The following is a 23,766-nucleotide window of genomic DNA, read 5'->3' on the forward strand; positions in this document are numbered from 1 at the left end:
AAAATCCTTTACTTCTAGCCAAGCAAGCAAGCATAATCATCACACCTTTTCTGGAGATGCACTTATGAACAAAAGTACAATGCTAGCATTTATGGGGCGGGGGGGTCCCCATTCCCCATTCCCCAGTCCCATTTTATATAGCCTACTGTATGTGTGTGTCTGTAGTAAGAAAAAAGGGTAGCTTGCAAGTTGCCACAGAAATTACATACTGATAAAGCCATGCTTATTGGTACATGATAATGGAATTAGACAGCCTATCCTAGACTATTAACCTATTAATTGTGCTGAAATAATTGAAGTGACTGGCCTACATTAACAGTCTGTTGTGTCATTTTAGAATTGTAGTTGTTTTGATTTGCGAGGTCCTAGGCAGCAGGCCCTGGCACAGCTAATTGGAACTCCATCTCCCAGGTGACATTGCGACTGGCCAGTTTCTAGGGTGTCTCGTAGCCCAGACAGCCGAGCAGCGTTCGGGAGGACTGAAAAGAAGAGGTGTCCGTCCGTCGGTCTTTTTTCATTCCAACGTTATATTTCATGTCAGAGATCCATAATTGAAAAACACTTGGCCGAGGAAAGGTGAATCCCAAGCCCGCCGCCCCGCGACCCCTGCACAGAGATATGAGCGGCAGCGGGCGGCAGAGAACCAGCTCGTTTGCTGAGCCGCCAGGTGTTCCAGGAGCCGCGGCAGCGTCCGCCGGATCAGCCGCTGCCGTGGGGAGTAGCACAGGAAAGTCCGGGGTCCCGCAGCAGGCCTCGGGGAGCAGCTCGTCGGGATGTTCGAACCTAAAGCTGGCCAGTAAGTCCTCGCCTTTAGCCACACGCGTTGACTTTCCTTTCTTTGCAGGGGTAAAAGACGTCGCTGCATATCCATGTCAAATATTCATTATGTTCTTTTAAAGCCTGCATGAGGAAAGTTGCACCGCCACCCTTGGATATTAAACGATGCTAATGGTAGCATGCTAGGTTGCTAGCGTTAGCCACTTGTTTTGCATGTTTTGGACACTTTAAGTAACGCTAAAATAGCCTGGCTAATCAGCGCATGCAGTTACTCGGGAGTCCGAGACTTTCCATGTGGTACGTTTACGGTTTTACCAGATAACTGCACAGTTTTTAAAGGGTCACTTTGGGCTTGAGCTATTAACTATTATTGAGAGTGCTGCTGGATTGATGTTCCTGAACCTTGTCCCTGGCGTTTAGTCAAAATCACTTTACAACGCTCGGTTCACTGTTCACCTGAGAGTGTACATCAAAGTTCCACGTAAACCCGACCAGCTTGGCTAGAACTGGAGACACAAACTTGTCTTTTTGCAAGGTCAAGAGCAGAACAGGCATCAGCAGCAGGTGGCTGATACTTTCATTTGGGATGCAAGTGATGCGCAAGAAGAGATGGGCGTCTGTTTAGACGTGGCGGGTCGCTGACTGTCATCCATGGTCTCAAACGGTACCACCATGTCTATTATATCACCATGGTGACAGCTGTAAAACGTGTCATTAAGACAGCAAAGGGGTGTGTGTGCTAATCCGGACCTTATCTGATTAGCAGTCAGCGGTGTGTCAGTCTCAGACTTTTGATATTAGAGAGCTAATATGGGTCAGTCATCAACAGTTCAAAGCTTGTGTTGTCTTTCATTCGAAATCAATTGCAGCAGCCTGGCTCCAGGCCTTTCAGATCTTGGTCAGATAATGTGCTTTATTGGCAACTGAGTATACTTCTGTACATGTAGGTGTGTGTGTGTGTGTGTGTGTGTGTGTGTGTGTGTGTGTGTGTGTGTGTGTGTGTTTAACCACATTCTCAAGGTGCATTTGGTTTCTGGATATGTTTGTTTCCACCTTGGTATTATTCATGGTCGAGTACTCTAGACAGGTCTTCATAGATGTATGAGGGAATGCACATGGGACAGTGTCAATCCAATCAATGTATGGGAGAGATAATCTGTCACAGACTGAATGCATTTATTTTTTTGTGTATACAGTGATTGTTCTTTAAACATGGGCACATTGTACTGTATGCTAGTAAGGCTGCATGATATGTCGTTCATCATATCAGACAGTATCGGCTGATATTATTTACAAAAAAATGCAATATTGGTTTTGAGAGGGTATGCGCGTGACATCATCATACGCGGAGGTTATGCGTGAATGCCTACTGAGTGGCAAAAAACTACTTTATGGCCTTGACAGCTCATACATCCAAACAGAAAAGTCCTATTTGATTGCATTAAATTACTTTAAACAACATTAAATTCTGCTCTGGCTAATAAATTGCAGAGCAGATGCTTGTCGGGTTGAGCCAGTCCCGGGCTCGAACACCCCAGGTCAGGGGTGGAGTTTTGGGTCTGTGCACAGCTTTAGGGGTGATTCCCTGATGATGGGTGCAGTAGTTTGTGAGATGGACAAAGACACAAGGACACAAAAAAGCATTTTTGTGTCCATCTGTGAGCCATCTAGAACAGGGTTGGTGCGTTGGTAGTAGATCTATAGATAGTAGACCTATTAACAAATACATCAGTGCTGCACTTAATCGTTTATCAGCCATGTTGATTGTTGGAACACAGAACAATAATTATGATGTTTAATGTAAAACGATTAACGTGGCCGTATTGCACTGGTGTCGGCATCAGGTCTTACGGTTAGTTTCTCTTATGTTTAGTCCATTCTAAATGGTACATTTTAATATCGGTTAATGATCATTAATTAACCATTCATGGGTGGATAACAAGAGTTGTGAATACAATTCCTAATGGCCAATCCCTAGCATGACCCCCATTTAGTTGTCTCTGGCTGACCCGGTCAGACAGCAGACCTTTTCAACATGGTACAACGGCACGCATTGAATGACCACAGCACTTTTGTTTCTCAGGACAATTTACTGTGTTTGTGTGGATGCAACACAATCATAGGATATGATGCTCTGCTTGTAAGAATACTTTGTAAGAATGTGACGTGTCGTTTATTTAAAACTGTCTTGCTTGACTAACATGTGTTTACTACTGTGTGGGTGTGTGTGTGTGTGTGTGAGTGAAGCTCCTTCAGGTTATACAAGGTGTTGTTTACCTGTACAGGTAAATGCCTTGTGTTGACCCCAAACCTTAATGAGGACAGTAGAGTACTGTCTAAATACTCACTGTAACATGATCCTTGGACCGTGTAGTTCCAGTACTGGATACTGCAGTGCCATGTACTATTCACTGTTTTCTTTTTAGCCTGAATGCAGGCTCTCTCGTATTTTATTGGTGGGAGTCAGGGAGTTTAGAATGTTTCCTATTTATTTTTCTCTCTGTGCCTGAGAGACTCTGGTGCTTAAATTGAAACATTTAAATGACAATGTAACGAGTTGGTATACGGTACTATTTACAGACCTACTAATATTTAGGGTTCAAAATGGGACATGGTCGCATCCACTCCACTCTACCCTGTGTCTGTCTCACTGCTCTGCAAGTGAAAGGGATTATATTTGTACTATGTTGAGTTCGACTTGTTCTGAAAAGTATGTAATATGTAGCTTTGTTGTGACTAATCGCTGTACCTTTATTGCACTTGGTGAATAATGCGATGCCGTTGTATAAACGAATGTTGTTGTGATCTGTGCTGGTAAAAGGTTTCCTGGCTTCTAGGGTCATCATTGGGTGCTGGCAGGTTGTGTATATGTGCTGGTGCAGTACAGTCCTCTGAAGAGCTAACTCATTTGCCTCATCATAAGCTGTTTTCTGGGTAGGGTATGCGTGAATAGTTCAGAATAATTATGGCTGATGTAAGCCTCGTTATTTAGCTACAGTACACAGCTTACTGTAATGCTAGTAACGTTGTTGATCTCCATTAACAACCCGGGAAAGCATCTGTGTCATTTTTTATTTTTAGCGTTGGCTATTCAAATATTGCAGATGTACAAGCTTAATCAAACTTGTACATCTGCTATTTTTTTGAACATTTTTGAAAATTCTTGAAAGTGTGAGAACTGCTGATTTAGAAGGCATTTGTAGAATTGGCCTCAGGTCTTAATGGGTTAATAATACTAATTGCAGGACAAAATTATGTATGTTAATGCAGTTATGTTAAATTAACATTCTTTTGTTTTAAATGTTCCTGTATTTTTTTTCAATGTATTTTTATTGAGGCTCTGAAATTTCACAGCTGAACAATCGCCATTCAATGTATATAGAACCACACATTTTTCTTTTTTAAACACAACATAGGAAAACAACCACAATACAATTACAATGCACAGACAAATAAATAAATAAATAAAAACAAGACAAAACGAGTACACCAGTCTTGACATGATTGTACATTACAGGTCACCAGAGTCTTTGTTATTCACTACCGTCCAATAAGGTACATTGAAGCGCAGTCTAGAAGTTCCTATATTATTAAATCTTATATAGTATAGCCTATATTTGTATGGCACTTCAGAATGAGCCGTGTATTTAGGCCTGTCATCACATCAGCTGCACATTCATTTCAGGGCATGGACCTGGCCTATATTTCCGTCCGTTCCTGTTTTAATTAATTCCTGTGTCTTTACTATGAACTGAGGTCCTGCGTTCTTCTTCCTTGGAGGTTTGATAGGCCTATTGATTCACCATGGCACCATCATTAACCTAATTATTCAAATGGACAGAGTTAAGAGATGACCCAGATGACCAGGTTGGATCATGTCCAACCCTCTGTAGAACAGCACGAAAGTACCAGAGTGACTATCTATTTCACCTGTACAAAAACGGTTACTGATAACATTTTTAGAACTTACTGTACTAGGCAATGCAGTTGCCTACGCTCATATCACGTAAATAAATGATTTATTTAGATAAACAGATATTGTTTAACAGTGTTCAAAAGCTTTCACACAGTTATAGGATAGTCTGTTGGAGACACTAGTGATGATTCTCTGATCATTCAGTTGTCTATGGTGTTTTCACATCACTTTGGCCTCAGCTCAATAAATGGAACCTCGCATAGAATGCCAAAAAAGTGCCAGCTACTAGAAGTTTGTCCAATGGAATAACAAGTCTCGAGTTGAGAGCCATACGAGGCTCCTACACAATGCATTCAATATCACCGTTCACAAATACAGGTAGACGTGCAAAAGGGATGGCAAGCTTCCTTGGTGTCTCACTAGTCTCTCATAGCCAGAGGCAACAGTCCTTCCACAAGAGACTAGTGCTTCACAGAAGCTTCCGCGTGTGTCACAGAGTGGACATTTGGGTCCCGGACGCACTGTGATTGGCTAGTAGTTACTAGTCACTTGAGTGGCAGCGTGGCGTAGCGTGCCACTTCTGCCCTCAGGTCGACACGCCGCTCCAATGAACCAATGAGGCATCCATTTTTCTATGACTGTTCAGGTCTGAGTGTTGTACTGAAAATTGTGACCTGTATAAACGGGTCTCAGTATGCGCAAAATGTCTGTCTGTGGATTTGTTTTTAATAGTTTTCCTATGATTTGAATGAACTATACTATGATGCGTCCATGAAAAATATAAATATATATGTCTATAGCTTTTTTAACGTAGGATAAAGTTGCATCAGCATGCCATGCATATATTGATTGAGTCTTTTCTTAAGTTGCAACATCTGACATTTATTGAACAAATTATATTTCTTTTTACATTTTTAAACCATCATAAATATCCACTGTAGCTCTCTCCTTCGATTACCTGACCTCATAGCTGACATTGCTTTGTTTGTGGTCGTTGCCTAGGAGACAGTGGGAAGGTGACGACGGTTGTGGCCACGCCCGGGCAGGGACCGGACCGCCCCCAAGAAGTCTCCTACACAGATATCAAGGTGAGGCACGAATACAGTGGCTGGAGTCTACTAGTCTCTTAGCGAGTCCAACCTCATTTGTGTAGCTCATTTCAACAGTTTTACAGGTGGTTCTTCTCTTGCTACCACCACAACCATTACTACTTACTATGACCATTACTATTGCGACTGTTTCTGCTAGTGTAATTAGTAATTACCCATTTTTACCATTGCTATAGAGCGTCGCTGTCCCGCCCCCTACGAGGACCCAGGAAATAATTCCCTGTTCATTTTCCCCATAGACTTTTCAAAAAGTATTTATTTAAAGACTGTTACGCCGTGGACAAAGCCAACTCGGATTGTGACATATCATGACAATAACTCCAATGTTTTGTGCAGATCAAATAATTAGAAGGAAAAAAAGGCAGGGTACAACACTTTTTGTTTTGTTTTTCTTCTTACTAATTATTTGATCGGCCCAAAACATTGTGTGTGTTGTCATGATTTGTCACAACTTGAGTTGGCTTTGTACGAGGCTTAAAAGGTCTTTAAATAAATACTTTTTTTAAAGCCAACGGGGAAATTATTTCCTGGGCCCTCGTTGTTCTGAAAGGGGGCGGGACTGCGACGCTCTATTTGGACTGGAGGCCAGATATGGAAAGCAACATGACTCTAGACGATTGTTTCCTGAAATGCTTTTAACAAAACCTACCAGTACTTTTCTTTGAATCCCTCCTAGGTAATTGGTAATGGGTCATTTGGTGTTGTATACCAGGCCCGTCTCATTGACAGCCAGGAGATGGTGGCCATCAAGAAAGTCCTGCAAGATAAAAGGTTCAAGGTAAACATCTCTGGCCATCATTCTGACTGTCTGCACATATTTATCTGTCAGTTGTTCTCTTGGGTTCCAGGCAAACTTCTTAATCTTTGGGCTCTTGCGCTAAAGTGTTTGGGAGCCACTTGGCTGTAATCCATTGTTGTTTTTGTGTCTTTTAGAATCGAGAGCTACAGATAATGAGGAAGCTGGACCACTGTAACATTGTCAGACTACGATACTTCTTCTACTCCAGTGGAGAAAAGGTACTGTCCACCGAGTTCTTTGGGATGCTACTTGCAATATGTTGTGCAGTAGTTGAGGTTAAAAAATGACATGTTTGTGGTAATAACAATTCACAATTCAAACATGTCATGCTATTGAATCACCCAGCTGAATCTATACTATACAGTATACATCTACCCTCAAGTACCATGTCATCATTGATGAGTCTTATAAGGGGGTCATCACTGTGTCCGTAGTCCATACACGGACAAATGTGTCCGTAGCAAGACTTGGCAAAGTTTAGACTATATATATATATATATATATATATAAAGGCTGTTAAAGTTAAGCGCGTTAAGTAACACTTTTAGTGCCGGAAGTGCATCAAAATAGGAGCTCTGGGGTGCCGGAGTTGTCTGATCGCTTTTACTCTGAAAGCCATGAACCGGAAACACTTTCCTAAAAAAGTTGACTTGACAAATTGACCTAAACATCCCGATCATTTTAATTTATACGATATATGATCCAAAAAGCGTTCATATTTTGCGGGAGAGACGGATGAGGAGCAGAAATGAAGCGTCAGCATATCGATCCATTCAACACCACGGAGAGCGCCCTGGATTTATTCTTTCCGCCGCGCTAACATGGGAGTCTGTGACAAGCTAATAATTGCACAGAGCGTTGGCATACGGCAAGCGAAAAAACATAGGAAAAATTCTGAATATTCTTATCTCGCCCTGCATCTTTGAGGGTGCGCTAGGACGGCCACAGACGTCCAAGGCACCTCTCGGTTCGAATCCTTATGACGGCCTGAGGCGTCCTATGTAAAAATTGTGTTTTAATCGTGCATTAATGCAAATTCCTTTTAACGGCGTCAATTTAATTGACACACGATTAACGCAACACACTGTGAAGTTTGAAAGAGTGCATGCATGTTGCATTCCTTCACGATAGCCTCCCCCTCTCTCACTCCACTCTGATCCTCAGTCATTCAGCAGCAGTGCACCAAGCAGGCAGACTGCTCTGCCTCTGTGCTCATAGCTGAGCTAGTTGTCTTTCACCCAACACCGTCAGAGCGGCAGAACAGCTGTTGTGCTCATTATTAATTAACTAGCTCCACGTATAAGATCAGACGCTCTTTGTGGGCATTGGTCAAAAACAAAAGCTGCAACAGTTTTGTTTGACAAAGATAGCAGTTAGTTGTGAAAGCTTGAAGCTACACTCATGCTAATGTTGACTGCTAAAGCTAGCAACAGACTCTGCGTGCGGGAGAGAGTGAGTGAGCGGGGGGGGGGGGGGGGGATGTCTGAGTGTGTGTGTGTTAGGGTGTATTAAAAACGATTCAAGTGAGTCAGTGGTTCTGAACCAGTGTTCCTTGAGGGAGTTCTCTCTCACCCCCTACCAGACCATTGTTTTTCCTCTGTCAGCCCCAGCCTGTGCTCTACATCCATCTATTCCTCTGTCTATCATTCCTCTCATTCAGTGGTTCTCAACCAGTGGTCCTTGAGGGGGTTCCAGGTGGTCCCCAGCTAAATTACTCCCAAGAGTTGAATTATTGTTAAACATCAGCATTACTTAAGTTAATTTACAAGAAGTCTACACAATTAGAGGATGTAGAATAATAATTATTTTGATCAACATTTGTCTGTTATCTCTCCTATGCTATGGTAGTATGGTACCAACATCCGTACAGCATGGAAATGTGGACATATTCTCTAGTTTAGGTCTGCAAGGCTAAATCTCATCAAATGGTGCATGGTCTGTGGGTTGAAAACCAATGATTTAAGGTATATTTAGAACGGATAAAAAATGTGATTCATTTGCGATTAATCGCGATTAATTATGGACAATCATGCGATTAAACGTGATACATTCTTTTAAATAATTTGACAGGCCATATATATATATATATATTGCAGTGATGTAAATAGGTTTTCAATGTAATGAGTCCCGGGATGCAGGGATGGTCTTTTAGATGAGTCCCAGGGACATTTTAGTCCCACTCATTTTATATGGTTATAATGTGGTTATATTCATGTAGAAAACAGAAGAAGAAATGATTATTATAACTAAAGCTAGCAAAATAAACTAGAATAAAAAAACAGTACAGTAGTGCATCCCGTGGATGTAGAGGTCGTTGTTTTATTGCGTCCCTTAACTATAAACTGTGTTTTGGGATGATTTTAATCTCTGATATGGCCTATCAAACGATACATACCGTTTCACAAATTGCACATTTTCGTCACGTTTTCAGGCATACGATTATATTTTTCTTTAATCCATGCTTTGTGCCTTTTCCAGAAAGATGAGGTGTACCTCAACCTGGTGCTGGACTTTGTCCCTGAGACGGTCTACAGGGTTGCCAGACATTTCAACAAGGCCAAGAGCATCATTCCTATCATTTATGTCAAGGTAGTCACCGTACTGATTCCTCGTCCTCTGCATTTCTGTCTGATATTCATTTGTTATTTTAGTTTTTTTTTGTCTCCTGGCATTGAATACATTTTATATAACTTAACGTAAAAACATTTTATATTAAAGTCAGAATTAGATTCTCTATCTGTAGCTGTTTTGACCAAACACGACAACACAAGATTTGATAAAAGAGCATTAATCCAGAATTAATCAAATTTTTTTACCTTATTTTAGCTTCCATGGTAGAAACAGCCTAAATCCCAAATCCTCTGTGCACGTGCATGCAGTCTTTAGTGGTTTTAGGGCTCAGAATGTGATAAAGTACGATGTTGAGAGCTTAATAAAAAATTAATTCGAGGTCCCGGTATCAATGGTTCTATTGCTAGAACACGGCCACAACCCTGGCACGAAAATGAACCATTATTACTTCCGGTCATGCGGACAGGAAACTGCTCTTCTATTGATTTGTTATGTATTTGGCTGGCACTGGCCAGTGATTGCCGTCTATGGTCACGGAGGCAATGTGTTAATCCGTAATTGATCTGCTCGGTCATAATCGATTAATTGATAAGCGTGGATTATCCTGATAGCCTGTATTTACTATTACTAGTGCTATTACTAGTACCAATTGCATAGTAGCACTTGAGATAGACAATGCTAAAATATTTAGTCCTGAAAATACTGGTATTTAAATTATCCAAACGACACAATTGTCCCTGTAAGCTAATGTTACATCAACATTGTTATTTCTTAATGTTGACATTCTCTCTTTTTCCCCTGTCTCTGCGTCAGGTGTACATGTACCAGTTGTTTCGTAGTCTGGCTTATATCCATTCCCAGGGTGTGTGTCACAGAGACATCAAACCACAGAATCTGCTGGTCGACCCAGAGACGGCCATCCTCAAACTCTGTGACTTTGGCAGGTAAGCATGTTCTGAACACTGGGCCATAAAAACAAGCTATCCAAAAATGCGTACTAGGACTATTGTTTTTATATCTTTTTGTGTTTGTTCATGTGTAATTTTGAGACCTGTTTCTCCATAAAGTGAGTGTATTTAATCACTACTAAAGGTTCCTTGATCATGGAGCACAGAACCAAGAGAAAATGATGTTTGGACTTACAGTTAGGTGTATCATGCCTGGCATCTCTAACATCATCTATGTTGGTTCAGCTATAACAAACACAGTACCTCCAGATACTGAGTTTCTCCAGAATATATTTTTCAAGATGGAAATAAGCACTTACCACAAGGTCAGGGGGTCGATCCTGGGCACCACCAACTCAGCATATGAGTATGTGGCAAGTCACTGGAGCTGATGGTAGGTGTTGCACAGACTCCAGTGTTCTTGGCTGATGCTGACAGTTGGCCTCTCCAACCTACTTATGAATGGTCTTAGCAGGATTTTGTGCTATTCCATAGTAAGTCTCCAAAATCAGTTGTGAGATCAGTAGGCCTGTCGCAATTCTTGCATAATCGCAATTATTTGAGATAATCACAATTATTTTGCATAATTGTCATCATTTCCATGTTCATATATTTTCAAACCTTTTCGAAAATAGTGTAAATAGCAGATATACAAGCTCAAAACGCATTATTGTCTGTTTCCACTATTCATATAAAGTTACTAGATTGTGTAAGTTATCTGCCCCTGTGCACCATTTCATTCATAATGTTCCAATATTTAATGATAGAAAAACCAATAAATCGTTATTGTACTTTTATTACTGGTGCAACGTTTTGGACCCTTTTAGGTCTTCATCGGGCAAATATTTGCCTGATGAGCTTGACAGAGTGCGAATGTTTTATCCTCTCCTTGATTCTCACCTTGATGTCCAGCACCTGGCCTAAATAGTAAATACAGGCATAAGATGTGCACACAATCTTCTCTGTGAAGAAATCATAACCGTGACAGCCCTTGAGATCATGCCCATCGTTTATGAACCTTAGCACAACCATAAAGCATTCCTCTTTGTCTCCTCCCATTAGTGCCAAGCAGTTGGTGCGTGGTGAGCCCAACGTGTCGTACATCTGCTCACGTTACTACCGCGCCCCAGAACTAATCTTCGGAGCGACTGACTACACAGCTAACATAGATATCTGGTCGGCGGGCTGCGTGCTGGCTGAGCTGCTGCTGGGCCAGCCCATATTCCCTGGAGACAGCGGAGTAGACCAACTAGTGGAGATTATTAAGGTAAGAGAAGGCTCAGCCATGTGTAAAATGAGTCGTACAGTCTGTAAGGAATGTCTGTGCTAACCTGTTTTTCACTGACCTGGTTTGTTCTTTGATTATGACTTTAACCTACACACAACAAAATATAATACTAACATTCCCTTTCACTTGTCAGGTGCTAGGAACCCCAACAAGGGAACAGATCCGGGAAATGAACCCCAACTACACAGAGTTCAAGTTCCCTCAGATCAAAGCCCATCCATGGACCAAGGTAAATACTGACCTGTATCCTCACTGTGCTACACCCTGTATATGATTAATCCTTCATTCTTCAATTGAAATATTGTCCCTGTTACACACTAAACATTTAAACAGGTTTTTTCTTCCTAAATGCAGATTGCTAGGCTTGTCATAGTATTTACATGTTTGTATGTAGTGGTAGGGTGCATTGCATTTATAATCTACATATGCAAGTACATACAAAGCAAAATAACCTACAACCAGAAGAAAACGGTAAATGTGTATTCGGTTGCAAGGTGTAAATCATGGCTTTTTATCTAGGAAGAAATCTAATCCGGTTTTACAGATTTATTTTTCTTTGAACAAAAGCATTATGTTTTTACAGTACAAAAAAAAGCACGGCTCATAAAAACGGCTCATAAATCTATTTGTGCACCAGAGTCTGTGTGGACAAATGACTTCCATTAATGTTCCTGTCCAGGTGTTCAAGCCTCGTACCCCTCCGGAGGCCATAGCCCTGTGCTCCAGGCTGCTGGAGTACACTCCTGCCACGCGCCTCTCCCCGCTAGAGGCCTGTTCCCACGCCTTCTTCGACGAGCTGCGCCAGCCCAACGCGCGGCTGCCCAGCGGCCGTGACCTGCCCATGCTATTCAACTTCAGCACCACAGGTTAGACCCCCATCCCAACCCAGCTGGACGACATACTTAAAATCTTAAAGGATCCCAACCATAATGAACAATTCCCATTAGTGAGCGATTCCCTCTTAGCGGACCGATTCCTATACAGTGTTCCTATACAGATTTCACCCACTGTTTTACCCCTGTAAATCTGTAATATTCTTTCTTATCCAAACTTACTTAGTCCTAGCCTGACAACTTGAAATTTCATTTTGTTTGACTCCATTATTCAGACTGACAACCCTTCCCACTGCAGCCCAAGGTTTATTAAATCATGTTAGGAAGCGAAGGCCGTACACTGGACTCCATGTTGCTCCCTGGAAGGAAAGAAACATGCGCAGTTGAGACCAGGAAGTTGTACATGCACAAATCATAGATATGGCACAAATGGCCATTTGTACCACAGCAGATGGTGTGATGCCACTGAAAGGAGGGATGCATATGTCACGTTAATCAATCATTGCATTTTACCTTTTAAAAGAAAGTTTTAACAGCAAGTGGGTAAGTAAGTCCCAGCATGGATCATCACACAGACAGTAATGTCGGTTGGTACATTATGTGACATATGTACAAGCAATGAAGCACCCCTCCTTTCAGTGGCATCTGCTGGGTCATTTGTGCCATATCTATGATTTGTCTCAATTGTGCATGTTTCTTTCCTTCCAGGGAGCAACATGGAGTTCAGCGTACGGTCTTCGCTTCCTAACCTGATTTAATATACCTTGCTGCAGCCGTTTCTGGGATGGGCGTTGCCAAAGAGGCAGTCCTCGGCGATTGGTTCACCCCCAACCAATCAAAATACCGTAGTAGCAAAGCAGCTGACGGCTGGCTAACCCTTTTACTATCAACAAACACAGTGAAATATGTCGTTTCTGTAAAGAAACTATTTATCAAAGGGCGATTTAATAGCCAGATCAATACGATCGCAAGTTACTGCAGTGGGGCCAGGTGCACAAATAAATAAATAATAACGGAAATTCAGGTGGCAAGATAATGTTTCAGATGCTTGTCACATTTATCAAACTTCAGAGAGTGCTCCGACTGCATGAGTCCTGTTTATATCAGTTCTTCTCCAGTGAAAGTCTAAAGAGCCACATTAATGGGTTCTAATTTAATTACCAATCTTAACCATTTGGAACATATCTACTGTATGTAGCTTCTATGTCCATACAGAGACGCTTGGCTCCATTCACTGCAGACAAAGATTGGCGTAATTGGAGTAGTTTATTACATTCAAATAATTTAAGTAGCTTAGTATTGAGCTATTTCATAGTTTGTTTGATCCATACCCACTCGACCCTGTCTCTGTATTCTCTGTATTCTCTTCAGTCGACCCTTGTGCACAGAACTGGGCATAATCCTGTCCAAGGCTTGGTTGTTTGATGCAGTAGTTCTCAACCTATGGTTCAGGACCCCCAGGGTGTCCCTACATGACCTTGAGTCATGAGTCTTGAGTGACAATTTTAGTGACCTTTTTAATACTACAAAGAAAAGCTTTTACTCCATCTAAAGTAATCAAAAAACTGTACAAAAAAAGGTCAAACAGTGGCCAAATTGTCAAATTAAATAAGAAAGGGTACAACAATTGTGAAAATAGCTGATCTACAAGCTCAAAACGCCTTGCATTGTGAGGCGTTCAGAGCTTGTAGATTGTCTATTTTTACTATATTTATCTATGAAACCGAGTCAAACTAAATTGAATGCCTCAACTCCTACATGGGGGGGGGGGGATCCCCAGTTCAAATATGATTGTTATCGGGGGGAGGGTTCATGCCTAAAAGGGTTGAGAACCACTACTTTAATGGTGACCTTTGCCCTCCCTCTCTCTACAGAGCTGTCAATCCAGCCCCAGCTGAACTCCACCCTCATTCCTCCTCACGCCCGTGCTCAGACCGCTGCTTCTTCCCATGGTACACAGTTCACCTGGATTAGTTGTTGTGTTGCATAGGAGTAGCAATAGTAGAAAAGAATTGTCTTCATAAATTGTCTACTATTTATCAAAAATAAATATGCATGACTTCAAATAAGGCTACACAAAACATTAAATCAATGGAATGTATGAATGCTATTCTATATCTTTTTACTATCTTTAAATTATGGCTGGGCAATATATGCATTTCCCTGATAATGATACCTCTAAAAAAGATTATGACCCACATGAAGGATTACATGACCATGTTTGACTTATATGGCAAAATCATCTCCTGTCTCTCCCTTGCATCTTCTTTGACCCTGGAGCGGTAGCACCTATCAGTGTTAACTGACCCTGGAGCGGTAGCACCTATCAGTGTTAACTGACCCTGGACCAGTAGCACCTATCAGTGTTAACTGACCCTGGACCAGTAGCACCTATCAGTGTTAACTGACCCTGGAGCGGTAGCACCTATCAGTGTTAACTGACCCTGGAGCGGTAGCACCTATCAGTGTTAACTGACCCTGGAGCGGTAGCACCTATCAGTGTTAACTGCAAGTATATATAAAACAAAAACGGAGGACAAAATAGGTGACTTCAGCCAGTTAAGATTCCGTCGCCAAGAAAGGTTATCTTGCCCAATGTGATGTCGCCCAAACCACATTTCTTTATACCATATGGTGGTGATGGTAATAAGGATGGGATGATATGAAAACCACGTAACGATTAACTATATTATTGCTTAAACCCCCAGCATCCCTATTCTGACATTTGCCCAAAATAGCCAATCTAGAAGCTACAAGCGTTGGATTGGAACACGTTGTGAGCTTGTAGATCTGCTGTCTTTGCCAAATAGATTTGTATAGAGTGAAATAAGTGTACCAAATGCACTCTTTACAGGTCAGTTTTATCAAGTGTGTGTGTGTGTGTGTGTGTGTGTGTATGTATGTATATATATATGAATGAGGGTTCAAGTGGTACTGAATTTGAAGCACAACAAAAACAAATTCATCCTAGTGTTTGACAGAGGACAATGGGTGGGACGACAAATGGAAAAGGGAGAAAATGGATTTAGGAATTCGATAGACCCGTTAATGCGAGCTTGTTATAACCAGGCTAACACTACTAGCACTATCTGCTAACGGCAAACAACAGGCTCTTCCTCAAATTCACAATCCCACCGGTGAGTTGGGGAAACTCACCGATTCCTCATATTCACTGTAACATGTACTGTATATATAGGGTCTATATTTGAAGTTTGTGTTCATAAATATGAGCCATCCCTCTAGCCTGAAACTTATTTGGATGAAGGTCTCCCTAGTCCCTACTCTACTATAGAGACATTTTGATTGTGTTCGTGTAGGACCTCTTATACAAGTGGTATTGCATGAATCTCAGTGGTAGTGCAAAATCTCCCCTTCTAAGGGGGCGTTCCGTCTTAGCGGTTAGTGCAGCAGTAGACATTTCGTCCCTCGGAGATCCGGGTTCAAAATGGTACACAAGTCAACATGCTCTTCTCTGTTCCCTTGTCTTCTCCAGATGGTACCGGTTCCGACTCGTCTCAACACAGTTCAGTACCAGGATCTCTCAGCAGCATCTGAAGCAGCGCTCCACCTGTTTGTCTGTCTGCCGGCCGAGCCCTTTTCTGTCTGTCTCACACACACACACACACACACACACACACACACACACACTGTACTGCTTCCCTCCACGCTGCTTTGACTGATTCAAACTTCTTTGTCTACCGGTGTCATAGAAATAGCTGATCTACAAGCTTATATAGATGAGCTATTTTCAGCACGCGACACCATCCGAAAGAGTATAAATTAGACATTACATTAACAACACCCCATCTCTCTTTTTGTACTGTACATAATGTCGGAACAAACCATTTTGTTGTTCTTAGCTATAACCAGGACTGTTGTGTCGCATTCTGTAGAAGCTCGGGAGTACAGCGCTGCGATGAGACTTGCACACGGTGAAACCCTCGGTGTTGCTTTAATGCTGAGAGGGTAACTCTCAACTGTTAAATGAACAGTTGAGGATTTTACTGTGCAACATGCTTTCACGCTAACGTCCACCACGTCACGCACACATGCACAGTAGCAACGTTTTCAGTGCTCTAGGTGCTGTTTGCAGGGGAATATGAAGGTGCAGTCGAGGGGGCCGGTTCCCTATTATGTAAAATGTTTTTAAATCAACATTGTTTTTTTGTTTGTTTGGTTTTTTTGCTTTTTTTATTGATTATTTATTTGACTTAACTGAAAAATGACAATGATGACCATGCAACGTTTTGTCTAGATTTTTGTTTTATTTCTCCTGAGGGGATTGTGTGTGTGTGTGTGTGTGTGTCTGCGTCTGCGTGTGTCTGAGTGTGTGCCTGTGTGTCCGTGCGTGCACGTGTTTTTATTCCAGTATTTATGTGGGTGGGCTGCACACTGCCTGACTTTGACCAGATTTAGGACCCATTAGACTGTATCACAAGAACTGATCAAGGTAAAATAAATCATGTCATACCTTTAAAGAGAGGGAACATGTTTTTGGGTTTTTTAGCAACTCGTGCAGTACTGTAGAGAACAACAGTATTATGTTATAAAAAGAAACCTAGCTTATGGCCTTGATCCTGGTGAACACAATTGTTTTAGTGTTTCCTCATGTAGCCTTGATAGTGGTTAGAGTTGCACCAGAACCTCTACTATACTGTTGAGAGAAAGAAGATAAGACCTTTATTGATCCAACTGATTACATGTAGAATGTTTAATGTGTTCTCAGAGGAGAGGAAAGTCGGTCAAGGATCATGTTCACTTTTCAGATTTTCATATGTGCAGGATGTGTTGGAAATAATCCAGCATTTTTCCCTTTGTTCAGAAAACGTCACAAATTAAACGGCATGTGCTGTTTCAATAATTGCGTCTCTGTTAAATGTTAGTAGGAAGTGGTGCTGAAGTGGAGAGAGTAGGAATTATCTAGGTAGGTTTTGACGCTTAAATAATATTTTGATTATAAATAATATTTACAAATGACGCTGAGCCCAGACAGGGGTCCTTGTCTAAATTTGATCCCATGATAGTATAAGCAGAAGGCTGGATTTAAAGAGTACAGCACTGATTGTGGTAGACATCGTAGAGGGTTGTCATAAGGCCTCTATACTAGAGGAAATATTGCAGGCAATATGACAGTGAGGTATAAAGTAAATGCACTACAGTAGGTGTGGTTGCTGGAATGTATGCAATTCCCTCTTGACAGCTGAGAAGAGGAACAAAATTAAAGCTTCCTGCCCTAAAATAACCCCCTTTGTTGCTGTAACAAAAGTGGAGTAATCTGGCGTAATCAGTGTCCTTGTTTGACCCATGATATTCAGTTTGTTCAGACCCTGGCTGATGATCAAAGCAGGACACCAACGGATGGTTACAGAGTTCCATGTTTCCCAAGGGAAACTTAAACTAAATCTACTTTTAAGTTATCGTTTAACAGAGGTAAAAGATATACCGTTTTCAGTTGTTGGAGAGTTAAGAACTTTCAATACAAAAATATACTGTAAAGTGGCAAATTGGCAATTCTAGGACATTAATGAGTTATTTTTGTTGAGGCCGTTTTTAGAATATTTTTTTATTTGAGGGGTTTTAAAGGAGTAGTTTACCCTAAAAATGACTTATTTTCCATCAATTACACACCCCATGAAGCCTTGAATTCTTTCTATTAGTTTGTCGCATTCCTACGCCAATGTGATGCTACTTTTGATGCCAGTCATCACATTATTGGCCAATGCGACAAAAACTAAAATCTCCATGAATTCAAGGCTTCATGGGATGTGTAATTGATAGAAAATAAGTATTTTTTTGGGTGAACTACTCCTATAACACAGTGAAACAGCTTGGAAAGTAATTGTACGGAGATTATCTTTGTGCTGCAGTGCTCTTTAGGTTAGTTTAGAGAACTGGACCTTGGGCTTAATAGTGTGTGTTTGTTGCTCCTTTTCTTTTTAATCCGTATACAGTAGCAGAGCATATGTATACACACACAGGTATACTATGTGTGTGTGTGTGTGTGTGTGTGTGTATATATATATATATATATATATGCACGCACACAATTTTATTAAGTTATGCCGATAAAAAATGTCTGCTGCTTTTTTATTTTTTAGCAAATGTAATATAAATGTATTTATTGTCTTATCTTTGCAGAAAGGGCTATGAATATTGATTCATAGGGAGGGTGTGTGGAATTGGAAAAGGTTTCTGATATGGCATTATTGCCAGTCTCGCATGTCGTATCAGTGGAAATAAGTGTGAAGACCATTATACAGATGGGTGACAAATTAAAAGAAAAACCAATGTGTTGTGTCTGGTCATCAGACCACCTCTGGCCACCAAAACCGCATCAGTTCACCTTGGTATAGATAACTGGTTCTCTGGGGACCCCCAGGGGTCCTTGAATAATTTCAGGTTTGTAACTCACAAATGTACAAATGTACTCTGTCTCTGAGTTTAAATTACACTGAGTATTTTACAGTGTGGACTTGGGTCTCAAAGATAAAAATCTGATCAAAATGGGTGTCCTTGAAATAAAAGAAAATGGAGAATCACTGGTGTAGATTGTACAGGTCTCCAGAACTCTATTGATGAGAAGGAACACCATTCTAGCAAAAGATGTTGCCTTATTTGTTTTTTATGATGTTTTTTTATGATAGTGTTGCGGAGCGGGAGCGCTGTCTACCATAGTATTAAATTGGATTGTGATCTGGTGACTGCGAAGGCCATAGCATATGATTCATATAATTTCTACTCAAACTAGTGGACGGCATCAGAAAACGCGTTTCATCACAGGATAAAATGATTATTTCAGAATAACTTTGTATTGGTTTCCAGCAGTTACCCTTCCCTAAGCGGAAAAGTGGATGCAAACTATTCCAGGATGCTGTCCCTACAGCATGACCGCCACCCTAAGTGTATGAGTGTCTGCCGTCTGGGTGTAACCCCCACACCATGTCTTTGTAATGAGTGTGTTATGCACTGCAACACTACTATAATTTTTGTATCTATCTAGTCAATGGACTGTTCTTGCTGACACAGTCGCATCATGTCCTACATTGACATTTTCAGTCACTTGAGGAAGGGCTGCCGTTCTGTTTTTCCTTACCTATTGCACTAATGCACAAGCATCAGTCATTGAATGCGCTCTTTTGACCACATTTTCCAACCCTATTTAATGATATCTTTTCCATAGATCAAAATGGAAATGTCACTGTTCCTATTGAAATACTAGCTAGTTGAGATGACTTCTCATTGTGATTGAAGCTCCTGCCATCTGTGCCCCAATAACAAACCCTCTTTCATAGTCCCTTAGATATTATTCTCTTGTTGCCTTTCGATCAAGGTCAACTGATCAAGATCAAGGTCAACTGAGCCTGCCTAGGATTTGTATACATGCCACAAAGCATGTTAACTGCTGAATTGTATAATACAGTAAACCTGTTTGGAAGCATCTGTATTGTTTCCTCAATTTATTCAGGTTTTTCCTTGAATTCGTCACCTGCCTGTACTGTCCATTAGATGAGTGGTGGGTGTGTGGTATTCAGCTGTGGTTCTGAGGACCCAGGCAACTGCTACTATTTCTTTATTCTGCCACCTAATGCAACGGCAACTACAGAGATTTTTAAACCTGAATCCTATCGTCAAAAGCTGCTTCCCAATGCATCCTGTATGTGGAGAGCTTGCTCTCAACTGTGCTGGATAATCCCCACTGCTGTTATGCCCCTTTAAGGGAAAAATAGGAAGGAATGAAGCAGAGACATTGTTGCTTCAATCAAGTCCTAAAGTGTAATGAACTGACAAATATATATACATTACATGAAGTTACCCAAACAGTACATGAATGTTAAATTAATGCACAAATCTCAATTATAATTTTGCTTTAGTCAGTGAGGAGATTCTTAATGATCATACTCCAAAATCATACCAATTGACTAGTGTATTGTATGCATGTGCTGACACATTTGTGCATAAATGACCACCACCTGCACACAGACCCACACGGGTGAAGGTTTATATGAAGATCGCACCTGTTTTGAGATCAACTAAAATCAGTTGGTTTGCAGTAATATTTTAAGTTCTAAGTTCTTTAGAAAACCATTCACAAGTTTCAAATCCATATATGATATATGGATCTTAACACAAACCCTCTCACACTCTGCGGAAATTAACATTAGCAGCCTATACAGTGTATGTACCTAGTTTTTGGGTTTAGATTAGACACTAGAGCAAACGGCACCAGGGAGTTGAGACCTGTGGCATTAAAATACAGGTGCTATGTACTGTACACAATGCCATAATGTGTTAACCAGTTAAACCCTAGCATCCCTTTTCTGGGCATGTAATGTTGGGCGAATGTTCCGTGAAAATAGACTCGCATCTTTTTGGCAAAGACTTTGTGTACAGTTGTAGTTGGATAAAAGGAGTTGGCCAAGGTTTGAGTCGAGGGACACCAGTCAACAAAATGTATCAGGTTAAAGAGGACATTTGATTGAATATCTTATCAGTGTTGATTGTCATATGGGCTGAAGTAAAGAAAGCAAATGAATGACTAGTAGTTTTGAAGTAGCTGACAGAAGTCATTTAAAAGAATGAGGGAAATTCCCAATAGTTAAGTAAATACGTGTGCAAGTTTTGTGTGCAGGTTTGGATGTTTGCACACGTTTGTTCAATAGTAATCACTCATAGTTCTGTTACCTCTGTGAAAGAAGTCGATGAGATTCCTCTTGATAACCCTGTTTTCTCCCACTGAGAATAATTGTGTGTGCGTGTTCACACGCACGCGGCTCCATGTTATCTATAATCTGAACTGCCAGTGTTATAGATTGATATCAGTTGACAATACTGACCACTTGAAAGCTTCTAGTTTAAGCATTTTATACTATTTCACCATTCCTGTTACACCTACAGTACTGTTCTGTTTTATCTGCAGCCCTAGTTTTCTCTGCTTTCTTTTTTATGTATAGAATCCAACCTGAGAATGTTTGATTTTATTCACATGGGGTGCTGATGAGGCAGGGATTTGTGCTCAGAGCGATTTCACTTTGCTATGAAAAGCTGTGAACCCCAGCCCACTGTTCTATCATGTGAAAAAAATCTAACATTTTCCTCTTTCTCAAAGTCAGAAGCCATCTTTTTTTCCCGTCGAATTCCTTTTCTTATTGCACATGTGTAAATATCACTGATTTAGAATTCTCTTTTTTATTTTTATTACAGTATTTATCAGTGTTTTTCTTTTCAGTTTGTCAACAATGTACGTAGATCCTCATTTTGTTTGCTTTGTTTGGTCATTCTTGTTTGTTTTTTTGTAAATACGGCTTTCACAATGTTCCTATGATCCAAAATGTAAATAGCAAAGAGGGGGAAAAAATGAAAATGAGGAGGAAAAAAAGATTAAACCTATGGCTTTCTTCCCATGTTTTCTGATGATAAATCTTTGTCCCTTTCTCTCTGTCTCTCTCTGGTGGTGACCACTCCAGTATCTTGTATGTGGATTGTACTGTAGTTCAGGCCTATATTTCTTTGCACAACCTCCTATTATCATCTCCTTTGTCTTAGTTTAAAAGTGCCATGTTCTTCTTGACCTTTTCATGAACATTTGAAGAGTTCTGTTCCAAAATCTGGATAATAGATAAGAATAATAACAGACATCATGTGATGACATGAGGTCTGTTATTCACTATACGTGTACTACTATACAGTGGAGTCTGCAGAAGTGTGATGCCAACCTATGAACTTAACCAGGTTCACCCGGGTGTACTTATTTTGGGCATGTCATTAAAGGCAAAAGGTTAAAAATAGCCAATATACATGCTGAGCTTTTAGATGGAGGCCTAGGGGTATAAGTGGTTAACCACAAACCCTAGTGTGTCCCTATTCTTGGCATGCCATAGTAGGCAAACATTTGGCAAAATTGTCAAACATCCGCTGCATGCAATGTTTGTGAGTAAATTGGCATTTTTTGGCAAAGGTTTAGAACTTTAGAGGGATTAAAAGGAGGAGACAAAGTACATGCTGCTGGAGTCAATGCATTTCAATGAGGGTTTCAGTGGTTCAGAACAGAAGCAATGTTTTGTGTATTTTTTTTTTATATTTGTATTTTTTGCTACAAGCCATTTAGGAAGAGTCTTATTTTCTTCTAGTGGTAATCGACTTCATTTGGAACAAAGCTCTTCATTTGTGTGTTGTGAAAGAATGCATTGTACAGTACTGTGCACCGCTTGGACCTTGATCTACCTACAAGTTGTGGGCATTTTCAAAGAAAGTGCACATTATCTCTCATAACTGCACTCAACAAGTATGGGGTTGAACTGAAAATCCCAGATTAGTTTTTTATACAGTATATCCAACCATGTTCACCTGGGCATTTTTGTACTACAATACATGGTGACACAACGCTGTATGGCATTGGTTAGTGCTTATAATTGCCACAAGATGGCAGGCAGACTTGGACATTCATGTAGCGATTTAGCCGCCTGTCCTGTATGAGTGTGTGCAAAGCATATAACTGGTGCAAAGTCATGTATGGAACTTGTGCGGGTGCGACTTACTGACGTCAACTTATATCTCAGCATCTTTACCATTGACTCTGCTTTTGAATTATATTATTTCAATACTGCGTGTTTATACACCCGTCAAACCTCTCCAGGGAGAACATTATACTTTATTATTATTAGTATTTCTGTTTTCGTTGTTTTTACTTTCCATTCCAATGCTGTTCCTCTGGTGTGATTCTGACTGGACTGGAGATGTTAGAGGTGATGGAGGAGAGAGAGAGAGAGAGAGAGAGAGAGAGAGAGAGAGAGAGAGAGAGAGAGAGAGAGAGAGAGAAACACCACTCTGTTCTGTGTGTATGATATGGTCATGGACTCATTTAATAAAGTGATTAAACTGTGTTAAACCGCTGTGTGGCATTCTTTTGTGTGTGCGAACTAGTTGTTTGGAGTACATAGATGTTGATTTGCAAATAAGCCACAGGTTTTAATCTGCTTGATATCTTGGCATTGCACAATGTACATCACCCAATTGTATACTGTTGTCTCTACGGTCTGTTGTCAACTTTGCAGAGATGGCATGAGAAAGATACATTTGAAAGGTGTTATAGGCCTACATTGTGTGTGTGTGGATTACATCAAGGGTTCCCAAACTTTGTTTACTGTTTAAGAAAACAATACTGCACAGCTTGATTGGCTAATCATCTATCTGGTGACCCTCCCTGGGGATTTTGGCTCCCACTCCCAGTTTGGGAATCACTGGATTATATTTTACTTGTGTATTTTGTGCATTTCGTTTATCATTTGACAACCTACTATCCCTACTCAAACATGAAGGCGAACAGGCAAACACATTACATTTTGCACTAGCTCTAGGTCCACTCTAACAGATGGACCAGAGCTAACCTTGTACATGTACATCCTTTTTGAAGAGTTTTGATTACAACAGTAGGGTAGGGGGAGGGCTTTTTAACTTAATGTTACTGGTAAATCGTCATATATATTAGTATTACACACAGTCACACACGCGTGGACCCTTGCGGGTAAA

The 23,766-nt window shown here is 40.7% G+C and overlaps 1 protein-coding gene across 2 annotated transcripts; it reads left to right on the top strand.

The window, feature by feature from the left end:
* The first annotated feature begins 457 nt into the window (after nucleotides 1–457).
* Nucleotides 458–23,086, top strand: gsk3aa (glycogen synthase kinase 3 alpha a). 2 transcript variants are annotated; one of them, XR_013965642.1, is made up of 12 exons: nucleotides 458–796; nucleotides 5,696–5,781; nucleotides 6,479–6,580; nucleotides 6,736–6,819; nucleotides 9,080–9,190; nucleotides 9,986–10,116; nucleotides 11,182–11,386; nucleotides 11,541–11,636; nucleotides 12,087–12,273; nucleotides 14,115–14,192; nucleotides 15,734–17,132; nucleotides 17,169–23,086. XR_013965642.1 is itself a non-coding variant. In XM_080787460.1 (11 exons), the coding sequence occupies exons 1-11, from the start codon at nucleotides 619–621 to the stop codon at nucleotides 15,793–15,795; spliced, it is 1,320 nt and encodes a 439-aa protein (XP_080643586.1). In that variant the 5' UTR covers nucleotides 458–618; the 3' UTR covers nucleotides 15,796–23,086. The 2 variants fall into 2 exon arrangements, 1 of the variants encoding a protein (XP_080643586.1); XM_080787460.1 differs by having other exon boundaries at nucleotides 15,734–23,086.
* Nucleotides 23,087–23,766: the final 680 nt, after the last annotated feature.

The sequence above is a fragment of the Protomyctophum bolini genome (assembly GCF_963924005.1).
Source record: "Protomyctophum bolini genome assembly, chromosome: 17".
Lineage (NCBI taxonomy): Eukaryota > Metazoa > Chordata > Actinopteri > Myctophiformes > Myctophidae > Protomyctophum > Protomyctophum bolini.